Here is a 17,540-nt window from a genome sequence, read left to right as displayed (position 1 = left end):
TATGCTGTAAAATAAAACTTTGACTTCATAGTCAAATTGATAAAACATCCCCCAAAAAAAAGATTCACATACCATAAAGTGGGGGTTTTTTGTAGGAATATAACTTTTGCCTATTTTAGCGATTTTTGAATATCACCAAATTTGAAATCACCAAATTTAAGTAGTTTCTTACTAGATTTTATTGACAAAGATGAAGTTTTATGGTGATTATATATTTTTTCATATAATTTTTCATAAGTCTGTGAGCATGATCAATAGGGGCAATTGCTACATGCACACATGATTACAGATACAAATGTACATTTACTCAAACTCAATACAAAACTAACGTAAATAAATAAAAGCTCAACATTACTAAAATTTGTTTAATTACTATCATTTTCACTGTTCCGGTGTGTAATAAGCCCCAGTACATGTACAGGTGTTAGCTTGACAGTGCGTTGTTAAAGGAGACTTGTGATCCATTTTCGACTCAGGTCTGAGGGATAATTTTTCTTTCTTTGAAATATCTCAGATATTTCTTTGATATGTTTCTTTTCTGTTTATGTCGACGCAATATTAATAATTTGTTGGTAACTTTCGGTTGTCGGCGTTTTATTATTTTTTTTTTTACCTATTTATGCACTTTAAATTTTGTTTAAGAAATACAGTCTCTAAGGCATTTTAGCGATTTTCCCCAATGATGGATTTTTTCCTGTTGATATGTCTCGGATATTTCATTAGATATTCTTTTTTTATTTTGTCTTTGCGATACCTCAAACATGCGCATGCGCAGAATTTGGATCAATAATTTGTCACTGACTTCCATCGTAACTGGAAGCGAACAAAACTAGATGTACTGTAAACAAGCTTTTACTTTAGAAAGATTGGTGAGCTAGCGCCGTAGCCATCATAAAACACAAAATAGTTATCGAAACCATTGGTTTAATTTTCTTAAAGCATCAGGTCGCATCCTCAGGTTAATATAAGCAACTTTTGTGTGAAGTAAGAACTTTCAATGTTTCTAGATAAGAAAGACATAGGCCGGACACGAATTTTGCACGTTTCCCTTCCAGAGACATTGAACTTGCTTAAGAGAGATATGGTTCGGACACGATTGCACAGAGAGACAGACAGACAGACAGACAAAGTGATTCCTATATTTCCCTCCCTCTCCAACTTTGTTTGCTGGGATATAATTTCATTCTTTAACTTTTTTAATTTTTATAGAATGTTCGTTTGATTTAAAAACACAGCATTATAATAATGGTAAATATACAAATATTGCTTTTTTCGCTCAGATGTCCAAGATACTGTGGTTTCATCAATATTCGTTGAATACCTATTTTCATGGATTTCGTTGTTTAGTTGATCAACGAAACTAAATGTTCCTTGAAGAGCAATTTTTATTAACATTTTATATTAATAGGGTCATTGGCCACGAATTTACCTATCCTTGATTTTCACTTTATCCACGAAAATTGATGCCCTTGAATATTAATGAATCAACAGTATTTGAGGTTTTTCTTTTCTGATTTTGTCCACGCACAATTTCATTATGAATATGCTTCCTTTTCTTTCTTATCGTGTTTTAATTAAATTATCAGAGGGGTAAATGGAAAATCTTTAATTTGTTAATATTATTTTTTGGTTCCATATACAATTGAACATGTCTTTTTTGCAAATGCAAATTTGTGTCTAATGACACTTTTCGTTATTCAGAGTTTGGAATTGTTTAAAATTCTTTACGATAAATTGTATATTATTATTTCAAAATGATATGAAAAACCTTATCGTTGCTCGCTACGAAAGCTCATCTAGTAATTTTTTTTATCTAATTACAATTTTCAATTCCAAATAGCATAACTCAGCTAAAAGTCAGCTATTTTATTTATGAAAATAAAAATTAATCTTATTTCTCGCCAATAAATAACCCGGAATATATGATTTTGAGAACTTATGATATTAATTTATATGCATTCGTTATATAAATAGAATTGATTGTGAAAAAAATGCTTATGCTAAAATTAATAATATGCATCTAGTACTATTAAATATTTGTTCTTGATGCTAACTTTAGTGTCAGGACATCAATTACATGTAAGCTCATTAATTATTCATTTCATTTGAAAGTGCTAATAATTGGCGTTATATAAAATATACTCATTATTAATTCTCACTGTTTAAACATGTCATTCCCTTTCATTGGTCAGTTCTCTCAAATATTTAAAATTCGTTTAATAAATATTGTAACAACGATATGTTAATATCGTGCGTATTTCAAAATTAAATTTCCGATCCGAGTCGGCAAAACGTATAACGTTCAGTTAGCCGTCCAAAATATGTTGATTGTTGAATATCTAGGATTTCATGATCTACATGATGATATGATCTGTGTAATATGACTGAAACTGAAAGGCCCAAGTTAGTTTTTCTGTTAGATTTGTCCGTTGTCTGTCGTAGATGTCGTTGTTGTAAACGTTTTAACATTTTTCATTTCCTTCTTTAAAACAACTGGGACATTTCAGGCAAGTACGACGTATATACTTTGTATAAATGCAAAGTGTGCTCTGACCATTTTTTTTCTTTCTTTTTTTTTAATTTTTTTTTTTTTTTTTGAAAAAAATAACACACCATGATCACATGATCAATGTAAAAATTAATTTTCTTTCGAGATATATCAACAATATTATTATCAATGCTTAACTATTTGCAGGGAGTTGTTTGCTAGGGGGGGGGGTTTAATGTTTTACGGGTTTTTTTTCTCCATTGACGGTTTGCAAAATAAAAAAAGCACAATAAAATTTAAGCAAGTTGATTCTTTTAAACTACACAATTTTCAAGCAATATCAAATTGAGGGGAAATCTTTGCAAACAAGATAGCTTAAAATAACATTAACTTAAAATAATCTGCTGCAGTGTTAATTCTAATTTTTTCTAACTGCGACCCCTGAACATTTTTGGGATCCAGAAGCATTAGAAAGTTATATATGAAACTATATACAGTGGAGAGTCAGTTATCCACACGCTTTTGTTTCTAAGTCCAATCGTCCGGATATTTAAAATCTGTCTATTTGTGTCATGAATGATAATGAATTTGTATACAATGGCTCCCATTGTTGATACTGTTTTTTATGCCTTTCATACTAAATAGCAATACATAATAGAGTTGTCCGTTAATACGATCATTTTTAAATATAAAGAACCCCGCTTTATTTCATTATTTTGTCATGAAATATTAACCGGATTAAAATGATAACCAAATCTAGCTAAATTCTTTGTGTCCAAGTGTGAAATATGCCCTCGAAATCGATAGCGGCTGGAACTGACAGGTAACTGACAAGACTGAAGTCTAAACGCCATGATTATCGATTGGGGGGAACCTTAGGCGACCTAAGCAAATTCATTAACTGGACGAAATATTTTTTTGGATTTTAAAACACACACACACACACACACACACACACACACACACACACACACATATATATATATATATATATATATATATATATATATATATATATATGTGTGTGTGTATATTGAAACACAATAAAATCCACAGTGGTCGGCGAGTAATCGATAAAAAGTAAAAAAGAAAACACGAAAAAAGTTCAATAAGCTTAAGCGCTTTCATTTTATCATTTTAAAATCTTCAGAAGTTATATATATCTTCATATAGCTTCTGAAGATTTTAAAATGAAAATATATATATCCTTTTTGCCTAAATAAACTTAAAACCAATACGGTTTGTTCAAAGTATGGTTAAAATTGGACTCCGGGAGGTTCATTATTTTGAAATGTTTCAGAATGACATACAAACGGAAAATAGCCGACGAAGTAGTGATAAAGAAATTTGAGGCGAATCAAAGATGAAATTTACCATTTGTCGTGTAGTATCGGGGACCTTCAGAGTTTTCTTACTCCCGGGTGTATACATTGTTGGATTCAATGATAACGCATCAGGAAAGTGTCCTATATACACAGCACCCTTCAAGACAGCCAATCCAGCGTCATCAGGGACAATTATAGTAGCATTCCAATTTTTTTTCTTGATGGACTCCTGTACAATCAGACATTCAGATAACCCGCCAGTTAAAAAAATAGTTTTAACTTCGCTACCTTCATTTTCGTGCATTATTTCGCCAATGCTTTTTGAAATTGCATTAATTGATTTCTCATAAAAGACCTTAAAAATTTCGTCACTTATGACAAGTTTGCCTGAGGCGAAGTCCACTTTTTTTTTATGTGCATTATCATTTTTCTTTACAATTTCTTTGAAAGTTTTGACTCCTTGAGACTCAATGCTTAATTTCACAAGTGCTTGTGGTATTAAAATTTGAATACTTCCACTCGTGTTTGGTTGGAATGTGTGTTTGTTGGTTTCAAAATTTTTCATGATTTTTAAAAAATCATCAGTATGTTTCCTTTTGAAGGTCTCCCACACCTTCTCTTCCACCAATTCTGATAAAAACTTCTCAAACTGATCATCCACAGATTTTCCTCCCCATGGGCCTGTACAAGTTGTAATAACTTCCTCCACAATATTGTTCTCATCTGTCTTAAGCATCGTTATATCTGCCATCTCTCCTACAATATTTTATAAATGTTTAGTGGTATGAACTCATATTGCATTATGCATGGAAAAAGAACGAATTCTTAATTTTGCAATCTGATGAAGTAAGAGGACTTATTTTCAAAGGTATTGTGTGAAATAAATAATACTAACCTCCAAGATCTGCTACATGTATCAGATATTTTAATCCTGTTTTTATTTCACCGAATGATGGATAAACAAAGTTCTTGCAATAGACTGATGCTGCTTCATGTTCGAAAACTATAGTTAGATGTTTTTCTATGATTCCTGCCTAAGAAATTTAAAAAGTACAAGTGTCATTATTAACTATTTTTAGCTTTTTCAAGTAAGCTTTAAAAGGAAGAAGTCTATGTAATATTCTATATTGTAACCACTGTATAGAAGAGTCTGAAGTGACCTTGAAACATACTTTAAACACATCTTGCAAAATAAACTCAGGATATCGTCTTTGTACAATAACGGAATTCCATCTTCTAATTGATGTTGGTACAATACATAATATATAAGTATTAATAAGTTTGTAAATATGCTTGGTACATTTCTTGTAATAAAGAATTTCAACACCATAATAAAGAATAAAAGGACCAATAATATTGTTGTAGGTTTCTTTACAGAACTTTGAACCTTTTACTAACTTTGCTACAGCACTAATCATACTGTTGTATTGCTGAAAACACATTTTAAAATTGAAATTTTTTTTCGAAATCAGATTTTGATAGAATGGTCATTTTCTTACTGAACGTCTTTCACAATTTTAACACCTCTTCCTTTACCAACATTTATAAAACATAGGCTTTTTATCCACTTTAATTTTAGAAATAAACCAAACTGTAGCAGATCTTATGTTATCATTTGAAATTAGACTTTGGTTAAAATGTGTCATTACTTCAGAACATCTCTCCAAAAGGTGTTGGTACAGTTGTTCAAAAGATTTTCAATTAAAGCGTCAACAAAATCGAGACACAATATCTACAAACACTGCTTTAAAAATACTCAATTAAGATTGCCCCCCCCCCCCTGCACTTATTCAAGTTGACCATATTCAGACCTCCTGCAAAGAGGTTTTGTGTCACAACCGAGCGTTTAAATTCGTCACATATGGATTTCGAAATAATCATTGTTCATGGGACACTAGATTTTGAAAGATGGGGGTGAAACCTGATCCTACCACAATAATGGCCATTCTTTATATGCCACCGCCATCTGACAAGAAAGAAATCGAACGTTTTTTTAAACTGTGAACTATCTTGCCAAATTTGTTCCTAATATGTCAGCGATCAACGAGCCAATTAGATCTCTACTTAATAGTGATGTCTTGTTCACATGGGGAAAACCTCAACAATATGAATTCGAAGGTATCAAAGACATTTTGTCTCATAAAAAATTCTTATATTCTTCGATGTTAAAAAATCAGTGTGTGCATTAATTGTGGTTTAGTTGCTGTGATTACTCAGGATGAAAGACCAATGGCATACGCATCTAGATCATTGACAAGAGACTGAGAAGCGATATGCACAAATCGAAAAAGAGCTGTAATCTGTTATATTCGGTTTAGAGAGATTTCACCAGTATACCTATGGTGTCAACGTCACTGTTGAGACTGATCACAAACCATTGGAAAATATTCTCCGGAAACCATTTGTCGAAATTCTTCCTAGGCTACAAAGTCTCTTACTTCGTTTACAGAAATATGATTTCAAGTTCAAGTACGCTCCGGAATAAAAGTTGATCATTGCTGATACATTATCTCGTGCTCATTTATCACAAACAAAGCAACAAACAGAAGAAATTTGCCAAGAAATTTAAACTTATAAACTTTCTGTTTTTCTACCAGGAATTTTCATTGCTTGATATATTTTACAAAACACCAAGACAGAAACAGCAAGTGATGCCATTTTCTGTTAAGTTATTTTGTGAAAATTAAGCAATTGGCCTGAAAACAAAAATTAGCTTCAGCAACCGTGAAAACAGTACTGGAAGTTAAGATCGGAACTATGTGTGTAGATGATTTGTTATTGATGAATGTAAGAATTGTGATTTCAGAACGGTTAAAACCTGAAATTCTGAGATAACTGTATGTTAGTCATTTAGAATACAGAAGACTAAAGCTCGCGCAAGGACTGTGGTGTACTAGATTATGATGAATCAATATATAACCGACATGATATCTAGATGCCATACATGTATAAACGTCAGAAACAGGTTTCTGAAAGAACTACTAAAACCAACACCAATTCCAGAAGGTCCATGGCAAATGCTTGGTTCAGACGTGTTCACGTTGAACAACGAGAATTACTTTATCGTTTTGGATTATTATTTAAAGTTTTTTGAAGTAGTCAAGTTTGAGAACACCAGGAGCGAAACTGTGATCATACTTTGGAAGTAAATGTTTGCACGTTATAGCATTCCTTATTTACGAAGTCAGTACACTTCAAGGGAATTCAGGAGATTCAATGCGTTGCCTCTATGAGCCTTCTCCATACAATTTTGGTATAAACGTGGGCATAATCTAAAATCTGACCTAGCCTGACTTCAATGGCCAGGCCTGGTCTTAAAATTGGCCTGTAATCGCTTTTGGCCTGCCCCAAAATTTGGCCTCTTCAAAAATCTTTGGCCTAAAATTCATATTTTTTCTTTCGCAATTTTAAAGATTTTTCATTGAGTTTTTATTGATTGTTTAAGGTTTAAGGGATAACTACATGGGAACATATATACGTTGTATAAAAATTAACCCGACTGATTGAGTTTCAATAAATTTTATGTATGTTTACACACACACAATAAATACATATGATTAATTCATGTACAACACTACAGTACACTTACTATTGCCTAGGATTACCGGTATGCCCCCCCCTCCCCACTTCAAAAAGTAGACAAAAAGTTATTAGCATAATAAAGTAAACCATCATCTTAAAGGACTAACCTGATTGAAGGATCCATAAAAATCTCAAATATTTGTAATCTGTTTCATAACATCAAATCTCTATCCCTGTATAATGCACTCAAAAAATTACAGTTCTCTTACATTACCTGCCAACGCCGATCAAACCCAAATTTCCCTATCCAGGAGAATTTCGATATCGGCCTCCTCTGTCGCTAATCTGCCACATAGGGGCCAGATTCATTGCCTGCTCTGCAGTTAAATATTTCACACAGTCTAATATAATGCCATTTGTGAATGACTGCAACATTGCATCCTCAGATAACTTGAATCAGTGATGGTCATTGATCATTACATCTTGATTAGAGTAGAATCAGTGATGGTCATTGATCATTATATCTTCATTAGAGTAGAATTTCACGCATGTGTTGTTTGCATATTTAGAAAAAAAGGTCATCCTATGGGGGAACTTCGATGTCAGAATTACAAAGCAAACATTTAATATAGGTTAGAATTTAAAAAAATGGTCTCTACCATTATTTTTTTTTCTCAGACAATTATTTGCTGTGGTCATTATCTGATCTAAGATCATTTTGGGTAAAGTACGTTAAAAAAACATGTTACGGTAATAAAATAGCAGTAATTTAAAAACAGACTGCTTCAAATTCTACTAGAATCAACCACCTATTCCTATAGTCATGAATATTTTTCAGTAATACTATCCTTAAAAGGCACTGAACGCCATCAAGTGTACTATGTGATGTTTTAAGTGTCTTGAACATAAATTTAAAAATAAAATCAATAAAATCGTCAAATATTTTAAGAATATATAAAAATCAAATTGAGGCCAAAAAATTATGTAGAGGCTAACTTTGAGGCCAGGTCAATTTTTGTGGCCAGACCAAATTTTGGGGACAAGCCGAATTTGAGGCCAGGCAAGGCCTGTGAGACCACTCCAGGCAGGTTTTAGAGTATCTAATGCCTAAAACGTACATGGAATTTTGTCTTTCAATTAATGACAGGTTTGTATTCACATGTCCCTGTTATACGAGGATAAAAACACAACGAAATCGGACAACAATATAATAAACATGCTGGTTTAAAAACACAAATAAATGTTTGCTGCAATATGAAGCTAGGAAATGATGTCACAATTTCATTTTCAATTTAATTTGCTGGTAAACGTATTTGAATTAGAGAGTTTCAGTGAATTTTAATAATACTTTTTTTCAGTACGCACAGTCCTCGATTGCTTAAATAGAAAACGTTTGTTGCAACGCACATTGAAAAAAAATTTCAAAAAGCATTAAATATTGGTCCAAATTAATGCACTTTGAAATATTTTTTCAAAGTGCGTTATGGGTGTAGACCAACATTTTTTTTTACATCATTTCACTTAACGCACTTTGAAAAAATAAATTCTTATTTTTTTTGTTAACATTTAGATGTATAGTTGTGTTTATATATGAAATATAAATTGATATTTCGTTTACGGTGAACCGATACGACGATCCATTCTTTCAGCAAGGGAGATAATAGCGTCAGATGGTATTGACAAGGACGTTTCTCATGCGCTGATCCATACTGGATGATCTTCCTTAATAAAGCATTAATCCTACCACTGGATTCAGTTCCTCCAAAAGGCGTGATGAATTGTGTTTGCCAATTTATTAGAGATCAGATACAAATTTATAGATTAATGGAATAATTCTTTGTAGGGGATTATTGCTAATAAACGTTATAAACGTTGTTCTAACCCAGTTTAAGTATAAGGTCGGTAACTTTTGAAAAAGAATTTATTCATTTTTGAAATCCTATTTTAACATTCTTTATACTTTTATACTAAATGTACATTTCAGCCAATTGTAAACATATAATTTAAATAAATATTTAACACTGGGTATTTTGACGGCTACTTCTGTGAAAATAGCCCTTCAATTCGAAAATAAAATATGAACTCGTCCTAAGAATCGCGTAGTAAGGGATTTTGAAATATGGATCTTTAATATGTAATATCAGCGATAGCTATTTGTTTTTTAAGAAAGGTATTCTATATACACAAAAACATTAACGAAGAAGGAGATGCCTTTATGCCATCGATGTCTTTGTTGAAATTTAAAGAAATGTGATTTAGAATTACTGCTTTAAAAAATCGCATGTCTATACTTAAATACTAAGTCATGAGTCACATTATCTTCACAGTAGGTAAATGGGAAATACCCATTTCTTGAGGCAGAAAGTATAAACTTGTAAAAAAAAACCCCAATAAACTCTCTTCATTACTTTATATATATATATATATATATATATATATATATATATATATATATATATATATATATTTTTTTTTTTTTTTTTTTCAAAGTGCGTTATGATGGTCCAAAATTTAACGCACTTTGAAAAAAAATTTTAAGTGCGTTGTAACAAACATTCAATCGAAATCAATCCCGTGTTTATGTCCCGGTTTCGTGCTGAAAGCCCTTGTATTGTTGAAAAACTAACGAGGTTCAATTACCTTGTATTGGAACCATTTACATAACATGTTTTCCAATATTGAGCACACAATTCAAAATGTATTCCTAACCCCTTATCTATGCACTGTCGTTTAGACGTCGGTGTACTCTATCGATCGAATACTTGAGTCTCGGAATGATCTGCGCTAGCTAGATACATAATAGGAACGGGTGTAGTTTTAAACAATTAAGTAAAAGTTTATGTTCACGTAATGCATTTATACTTTTAAACAGGTTGAGCACAGTTCCCCTGTAGAGGAATGATTACGCTTAATGGGAACTATTCCTCTTTTCATTAATAAAAACACTCCCACAAATGCGGAATTTTCTAGATGTACAGCGCTTAAGCAAAAGTATTCGCGATTTTTCAAAATGGCGGCCGTTAACAAGGACGCGCTTCAAAATATAAAACTATTAAAAGTATGTAAAACTGACTTACTTTTCTCAATATTTTGTGAGATGACCTTTGTACCTTATAACAGCTTCGATCCGACGGGGAATTGATAGGTACAGGTTTTTAACGCAATGTTTTGCCAAATGTAAAGTATAACATTAAAGAAGTTCATTTTGGGTAGTGATGTTTAATTCTGGTCATGTTTTGGAGTAAGCGCATTTTTCAACCAAAAGTTTTCAATTATATTAATGTCCAGGGACTGTGCTGGCCATGTGATGGAAGGAATGTTGTTTTTTACCTTGCATATTCACAAGTAATGCTGGCTCTGTCCACGGGTGCATTGTCATCTTGGAAAAGTAAGGTTTATCAGGAAAAAAGCCTCGTTATAACTGGCCACAAGTGTTCGTCGAGTATGTCAATGTACTTTTGAGCAGTTATGTTGTCATCAAGACACAAAGTCCAAACACCATCATAAGTTATGCATCCTCATACCATAACTGCAACCCGACGCTTACGAGGGGGCACGTGCACCGAGGTAGATACTCCTCGTTTTCCTTTCTCCAGACATAAACTCTGTGATTTTCACCAATAACACCTTGGTTTTCGTCAGAAAATATTACTTTGTTCCAAAACTGTTCCACCGCTAATCGTCGTTTCTCTAAACACCAAGATAATCGCTTTTTTCGGTTCACTTCACGAACAACCATGCGTTTTCGCACAACTTTTCGTTTATATCCCTGTTTTTTTTAGAAATCTCTGGACTGTACGTTTATGGACAGTTTCTGTACGAGGTTAAAATCTAGTGTAATGTCATTTAAGATCCTGAACCTGTTACTTTTGACCGCACGCACCAGTTTTCATCTGTGTGTGACAACTTTCGAGTTCTACCAACTCGAGGTAAATTTTCCACACTACCCCATTTAATGTACTTATTCCAAGCAGATCGAATGGTATATTCACTAATAATCAACAGCCGAACAATTTAACAAGTTTTGTGATTTTTAATTTTTAAAGATAGACTTTTCACCAGATTTTCGATCCATTGTTAAACTCCGTACGTTTACGATCACAAAGCAAGGCGCAGACGACAGTAAAATATAAAATAACATCACTTCCTACATAAAGATAACTCGGTTAAAAATGAACGGATAACTCTAACTTTTCGTAGAGTTATTGCTCTTTTCCCAATTGAGACGCGCAAAGTAGGCCCACGCCATTTTGAAAAAATCGCGAATACTTTTGCTATAGCGCTGTTTCAAATAAATCAAAAATCCCTTTTTAAAAAATGTCTTTTATCAAATGTACTGATGTACATTAACGATTATTTAGTTTATTTTACTTACTCTTTCCGATAGTTTCATTCAATTGTTAATAAAGAGAATAGAGTAAATAGTAAATATAAACAATGAGATGCCATCTTTGATGATTCATATGATTTCTGAAGGTTGCGATCATTGCAGAAAAAATAAACATAACACGCTAACGCGTATGCATTTTTTCTGCAATGACGCTACATTCATATCCTGCACGAATCACTCAAGAAAACACTTTATTGTATAAATAACGTCACTTCCTTCCCTAGCCTCGGAAGTGAAAAGTATGTAAACTCACGCGGAGATCGAGAGTCGCCATTTTTTACATGTAAACAAACTGTCTCGGGATTAGTTGGCATTGAATATTTGTACTGAGTTCTGAAACATTGTTAATAAGTATAAAACTAGCGCAAGTATTAATGCATCGTAAATTCCAACTTTTTCACAAACTCCCAGGCCGTTCATTTGACTTTTTTCAAGTTTAAGTTCATTTATTTCCCTCAAAACATCATCTATGTTACAAGAGGTACAAACAAGAAATTCATACATACAAAAGGATATACACTGTAGTAACGCAGGAGCAAAGCGAAGTAGTATGGTAAAGCAGGATTATTTCCATTTAAAATTCATTCCAAAGTGATAACCTAGGAGAACCGACCAAAATCAAAAATTTTACTTATAAGTTTACATATTTCTCGAAGAATTGCGAGATTTAATTATGACAGCTAGTGAAATCCTGACTTTAAAGGGGCATGGTCACGATTTTGGTCAAATTTTATTTTTCTGTTTTTATTATTTGCAATGCTTTAGGAATGCATTTCTAAAAATCAAACGAAATCTGGGTGCAAGTCGTTGAGTTTTAAGCAAGATACAGAGCTTACAATTCTTCGTTATGTAAACAAGGCTCGTGCCCTGTTTTTGTTTACATAGGTTCAATATACCATTAAAAATCTTTTTAAAGCTGGTTTGTCTATATAATTATTCATTTTAAGCATAAATAAACAGTTCCTGCCGATTAACACATTCATTTTAGGTCTAAAACTGGAATTTTCACTTCAAGATTCAAAATGTAAACAAACGTTTTGTTTACAAAGCGAAGAATTGTAACTCTGTAACTCGCTTATAACTCGTCAAATGACACTCAAATTTTGGTTGCCTATTAAAAATGCCTTACTGAAGCATTGTAAACATTAAAATCGAAAAAAATAATTTTTGACCAAAATCGTGACCATGCCCCTTTAAGGTAAATATTAAATCAATAAAATGAAATATATGCCGCATAACATTAAGAACTTTTAAATAGACATTTTAGTTTGCACAATCAATTTTGTTGTCTGTTGGTCAGGAGAAAAGCTTGTAGCGGTGTACAAATGATTGTATTTTTATTAAGTAATTTACAGGAACTGTGGTTGTCTTGTAAAAAAATTACTCTTCTAAATGTCCCAAATCTGCCACCCATAATTAGCAAAAGAATGAAATTAAAGATTTCTATATATTACTGGCTTATCCTATTCTTCAAACACTGAAGTTTTTAAATATTAATATATTTCTTACTTCCATACACTGTAATTACGCATTACCTCAATTAATAAAGCAGTGGTACATGTATGCTGTTTACATCGATTTCCCATAGATTTTAGGTCACGCCCACATTTTGAGAGAGCCTAATTATTGATGTTTCAAGTTGCCGTAAATGTGGTAAATGAAGACAGATTTATTATATGAGTTATTATTCCTAGCTCTCTGATTGCCATCTAGAAGAAAAAACAGAACGTTATATTCACCTGCACGTGACCTAGGAGGTGAATATAACATTTGATTTTCTCTACATTGGACTAAAAATAGATCGTTCAATGAAACGTCGCGTTTCTCAATTTGTTCGGCTATGGCTTCAAAGTAAAACGTTGATTTATAACACTCAATTTAATATTTGTCTGTATCAATTCGTCGCTGAATCATATAATAAAATAATTTTTGCTGTTTTTTCAATCAATATCACCGAGCCACTCAATTTAATATTTGTCTGTATCAATTCGTCGCTGAATCATATAATAAAATAATTTTTGCTGTTTTTTCAATCAATATCACCGAGCCGGAGCGAGGTGAATATTGTACTTCTCTGGAAGCTAAATCATCGTATTGATTGGAAAAAACAGCAATAATTGTATAATATTAATCATTCACATTCATAAAAGAAATTGAAACAGTCGTGAGCTCATTTGTTCTAAATTTAAAAAGTGCTAATTCTTGAGTTCTTCTCTTTGTAGCAGATTATACGTTGTTTACGAATTTTAACCCGTCTTTGACCTTATGAATAACAAATCCCAAATCACGTGACTCAACTCTACTAAAGGGACTTGGACACGATTTTTCAAGTTTTATTTTTCCATTTTCAATGTTTATACTGATAAATATCGAAGTTTTTATGCTATGTCAAAATTTTAAAGTCAAATATCAAGTTATTATATAGCAAGATACAGAGTTCATAATTCTTTGTTTTGTAAACAAAGCTCTAATATTGTCATTTTTTACATATGTGTTGTATTGGTGTAAGTTTCAACAAAATGTATCTTCCTTTTGTTGATACTAATATTTATGAAGATATTGAGTTAGTTTAAAATTTTTTTACATGTCATTTTGTCTAAGAAACGGTTAATCTCTACTTACATATTTTGTAAACAACTGTAAAAATCGAGCTTTGTTTACATAACAACCAATTCTTACCACTGTATCTTGCTTTTAACTTGACTTTAACATTCAATATTTTGGTTAGTCATTTAAAATTTACCAGTAAACCATTTTATATATAAAAAATATAAATAAATTTTTTGATCTCAAATCGTGTCCAAGTCCCTTTAACATTCACCCTTTAAGCACACTTATGCGACACCGTGATCAGTAATAAAAAAAAAAAGTATCAAATAATTGCCAAAATTTAAAATTTGATTAATATCTTTTGTCTGTCTCAAGCCCAAAAGACGATTTTTAGATATTTTTTTTTTTGGTTTTACTTTAAGTTAGTAAACACTATAATATGCTCATGCATACTATTTTCACGCTTAATTGACGCTTTATTGACGCTTCGCCTTCTTATTCAAATAATTCAATGACCTGTAGGCTTTACATGACCTTAATAGCGAAGTCGGGATTTCGCACTGAGGTATACAATTTTATTTAATTGATATTATGTTAATAATGAAAGTCTCTCCGACAAACATGTTTTTAAATGTTTCCATACAGATCATGCTTGGAGCTTTTAGCTAAGATATTACGCTTTTTTTTGTTTGAAAGGGAAAATTTCGGTGTTCAAAAAGGGGTGATATCGCAGCGTAGATGATTCATTCTTTGCATAATGATACGCTCTCTATCCCAAATGTCCCTTGTCGCAAACCATTGCAAATTAATATGCAAGATCCTCTATTTGCCTAGGATAAAACTAAAATGCGGACTCCTGACTGTGGCTGAAAACGACGTTAATGGTCAGTCAAGTGAAAATGTCAATCGGCTCAGTTTGACAAATTTGCTGTCTTGCCTTTTCCTCCACATAATGATTTTCTTAGTTACCTTTCTCGCTCACACGCCCAAATTCACCAAAAACTTTAATCATTTCAAAATTCCGTTCTCTGTACATTGAATAACCCCAGTGTTCCATTCATACCAATAAGTGATTTCTCGCATTTGTCATCAAGTTCTCTTTTATAAATAAAGTTAAACAAACTGACTTGGATTACTACATCGCAACCAAAAAAACATTTTTAAATGCTTTGCACATGACAAAATGAATTTGTTTGCGTTAGCAAGGGTAGCAACAAAACACGGAAGCAAATGTGCTTCAGGTTCAGTTGGACAGAGTTGAAATGTATGTACAATGAAAGCATTAACACATTGTAAATATACAAACCAAAATTATCTTTACCTTTATCGCGGCGTTTCTCATAAAATTTTTGCCTTTTTCTCCACAAGTCAATGGCACTGTTAATATGTACCCAATGTCGTCATTCTGATAGCCAATGCTATTCTTTTCTAATGTCCGAGTCAAATGTTCTTTGAGGCACTTGATGCAATGTTCAAAGACCACGCCTGCGTCAAGAGTTTGACTTTCAATGTCATAACATTGATTTAGGTCCTGTAAATTATTTACTATTGTTAATTCATTATAAATTATAGGTGAAAAAAATCCGTACATATTACGTGAACACGTTCAGATAAAAATCATTGGAGACTTACGGAATTTTGATGAAGAATCGAATGAAATCTTTTAAAGAAGAAGTAGTCATGATGATTGTCTTTTGATATCAACTCTGCATATTTGTCCTCTGCCTCGTATCCAATCCAAGATGTCGAAAAGTCCTTCTGTAATAAAATACAAGTCGGGACTTTGTATGGCATTAGCTCCTCGGAAGCCCCAGACAACACTCTCTTCCAATCATCTTTCAAAGAATAAGCAAAACCCATCCACATGCTTCCGATGTCGATTGCAGCAACAATTTTCCCCATGCCTTTGCTGTTTTGGATGTCATTCCATGAATATACCAACTTTCGTTTTATAAGACCGTTATCACGCCTCAATGAATGAACAAATTAATCTGGCATGCCTTGCTATCGATTTTTTTTCGGTTTATTGCGTATTTGTCTTGTCGCCAGTAAAATTGCAGCTTTTTTACCATTTAAAATCAAGATCTAGTAAGTGGAATGTGACTCGTGTTAACGACTCTCATAATAAAAGCATTGTTCGACTGGGTTTATCGGAGCTTAATTGTTGGTTTTGGTAAAAACAAAGATAAACCATGTTTTGACTGTCATTTTCTTTGAAATATGAAGGAAATAATTAACAAATCTCAGAGTTTTGTATTTTTTTTTACTAATGAAAAATATTTACAATGCCTATAGTCTCTCCAAAAACGGCAATAAACAAGCCTGTGTCCCGCTTCTCTATAAAATGATGCCAAATTGAATATAGGAATCTGGATTTCTTTTTTTTTAGGATTTAACACAGAATGTCAAGAAATTGCTTCATTTACAACATAATTTCATTTAAAGTCGTAATTTACGGGGAAAAGATTCATCAAATTATTTATGACGTTAAATTTAACATTACATGCATGAACACTACGTGGGCATTTTGGACTTGCACTTGAGGCTGAAATCCTACACAGGAAGACTTGAAATTTGAAATTTTGTAGAGGGCTTTATAGTCGTTTTAAATATGCAGTCAACTTCAGTGCCAGTGCCAGTAAAAGTAAAGAAGATTTTTAAACATATTATACATTGACAATACTCAAGTGACCTAAAAAGCTTTTAAGCTTTTGCAATGAAAGAAATTGGGTGCACAAGATTGTAAGTTTGCAGGAATCATCAACACGAATCAGTTGGGATTTAAATGTCTCTAACCTCGAAATGCTATGTACAGGTTTGATCAAAAATTGATTACTCAAACTATATTATGATGAGAATTGAAGTACATGTCTATTCCGACTTATAAAAAAAACCGCTCACAAGCTTACTAAAATGGACAATGCGGAAAAAACCGAAAAAAACACTTATATTTAAAATATCAATGCATATATTTATATTTTAAATCAGTTATATTGTATATCATAATAAACTAGTAATAAGAACGGAAAATAGTGTTCATACGGCAGAAATTAATAACGACTAATCAAAATATACCGGTGTTATATAGTGCCTTTTCCCCTAGCCATCTTTCCCCCCGGAAAAATGGCTATATAGTAGTTTTGCCCCCCGGAAAAATGGCTATATAGCAGTTTTTCCCCCACAGAAAGCTGACTATATAGTGGGTTTTCCCCCGTTTTATAGCCAGATTACCCCCACGGAAAAACCTACTATATAGTAGATGTTC

General features: G+C 32.5%; 1 protein-coding gene across 1 annotated transcript; it reads right to left on the bottom strand.

The window, feature by feature from the left end:
* Positions 1–3,562: 3,562 nt before the first annotated feature.
* On the bottom strand, positions 3,563–16,185 carry LOC128192204 (heat shock 70 kDa protein 12B-like). The gene is made up of 4 exons (XM_052864712.1): positions 15,908–16,185; positions 15,597–15,806; positions 4,709–4,847; positions 3,563–4,569 (listed from the first exon to the last, which is right to left on the bottom strand). Exons 1-4 carry the CDS (start codon positions 16,175–16,177, stop codon positions 3,785–3,787), a joined length of 1,404 nt encoding a protein of 467 aa, XP_052720672.1. The 5' UTR covers positions 16,178–16,185; the 3' UTR covers positions 3,563–3,784.
* Positions 16,186–17,540: the final 1,355 nt, after the last annotated feature.

Source organism: Crassostrea angulata, chromosome 7 (genome assembly GCF_025612915.1).
Source record: "Crassostrea angulata isolate pt1a10 chromosome 7, ASM2561291v2, whole genome shotgun sequence".
Lineage (NCBI taxonomy): Eukaryota > Metazoa > Mollusca > Bivalvia > Ostreida > Ostreidae > Magallana > Magallana angulata.
Note: the sequence above shows the minus strand (reverse complement) of the source record. Positions and strands in the feature narration are given on the sequence as shown.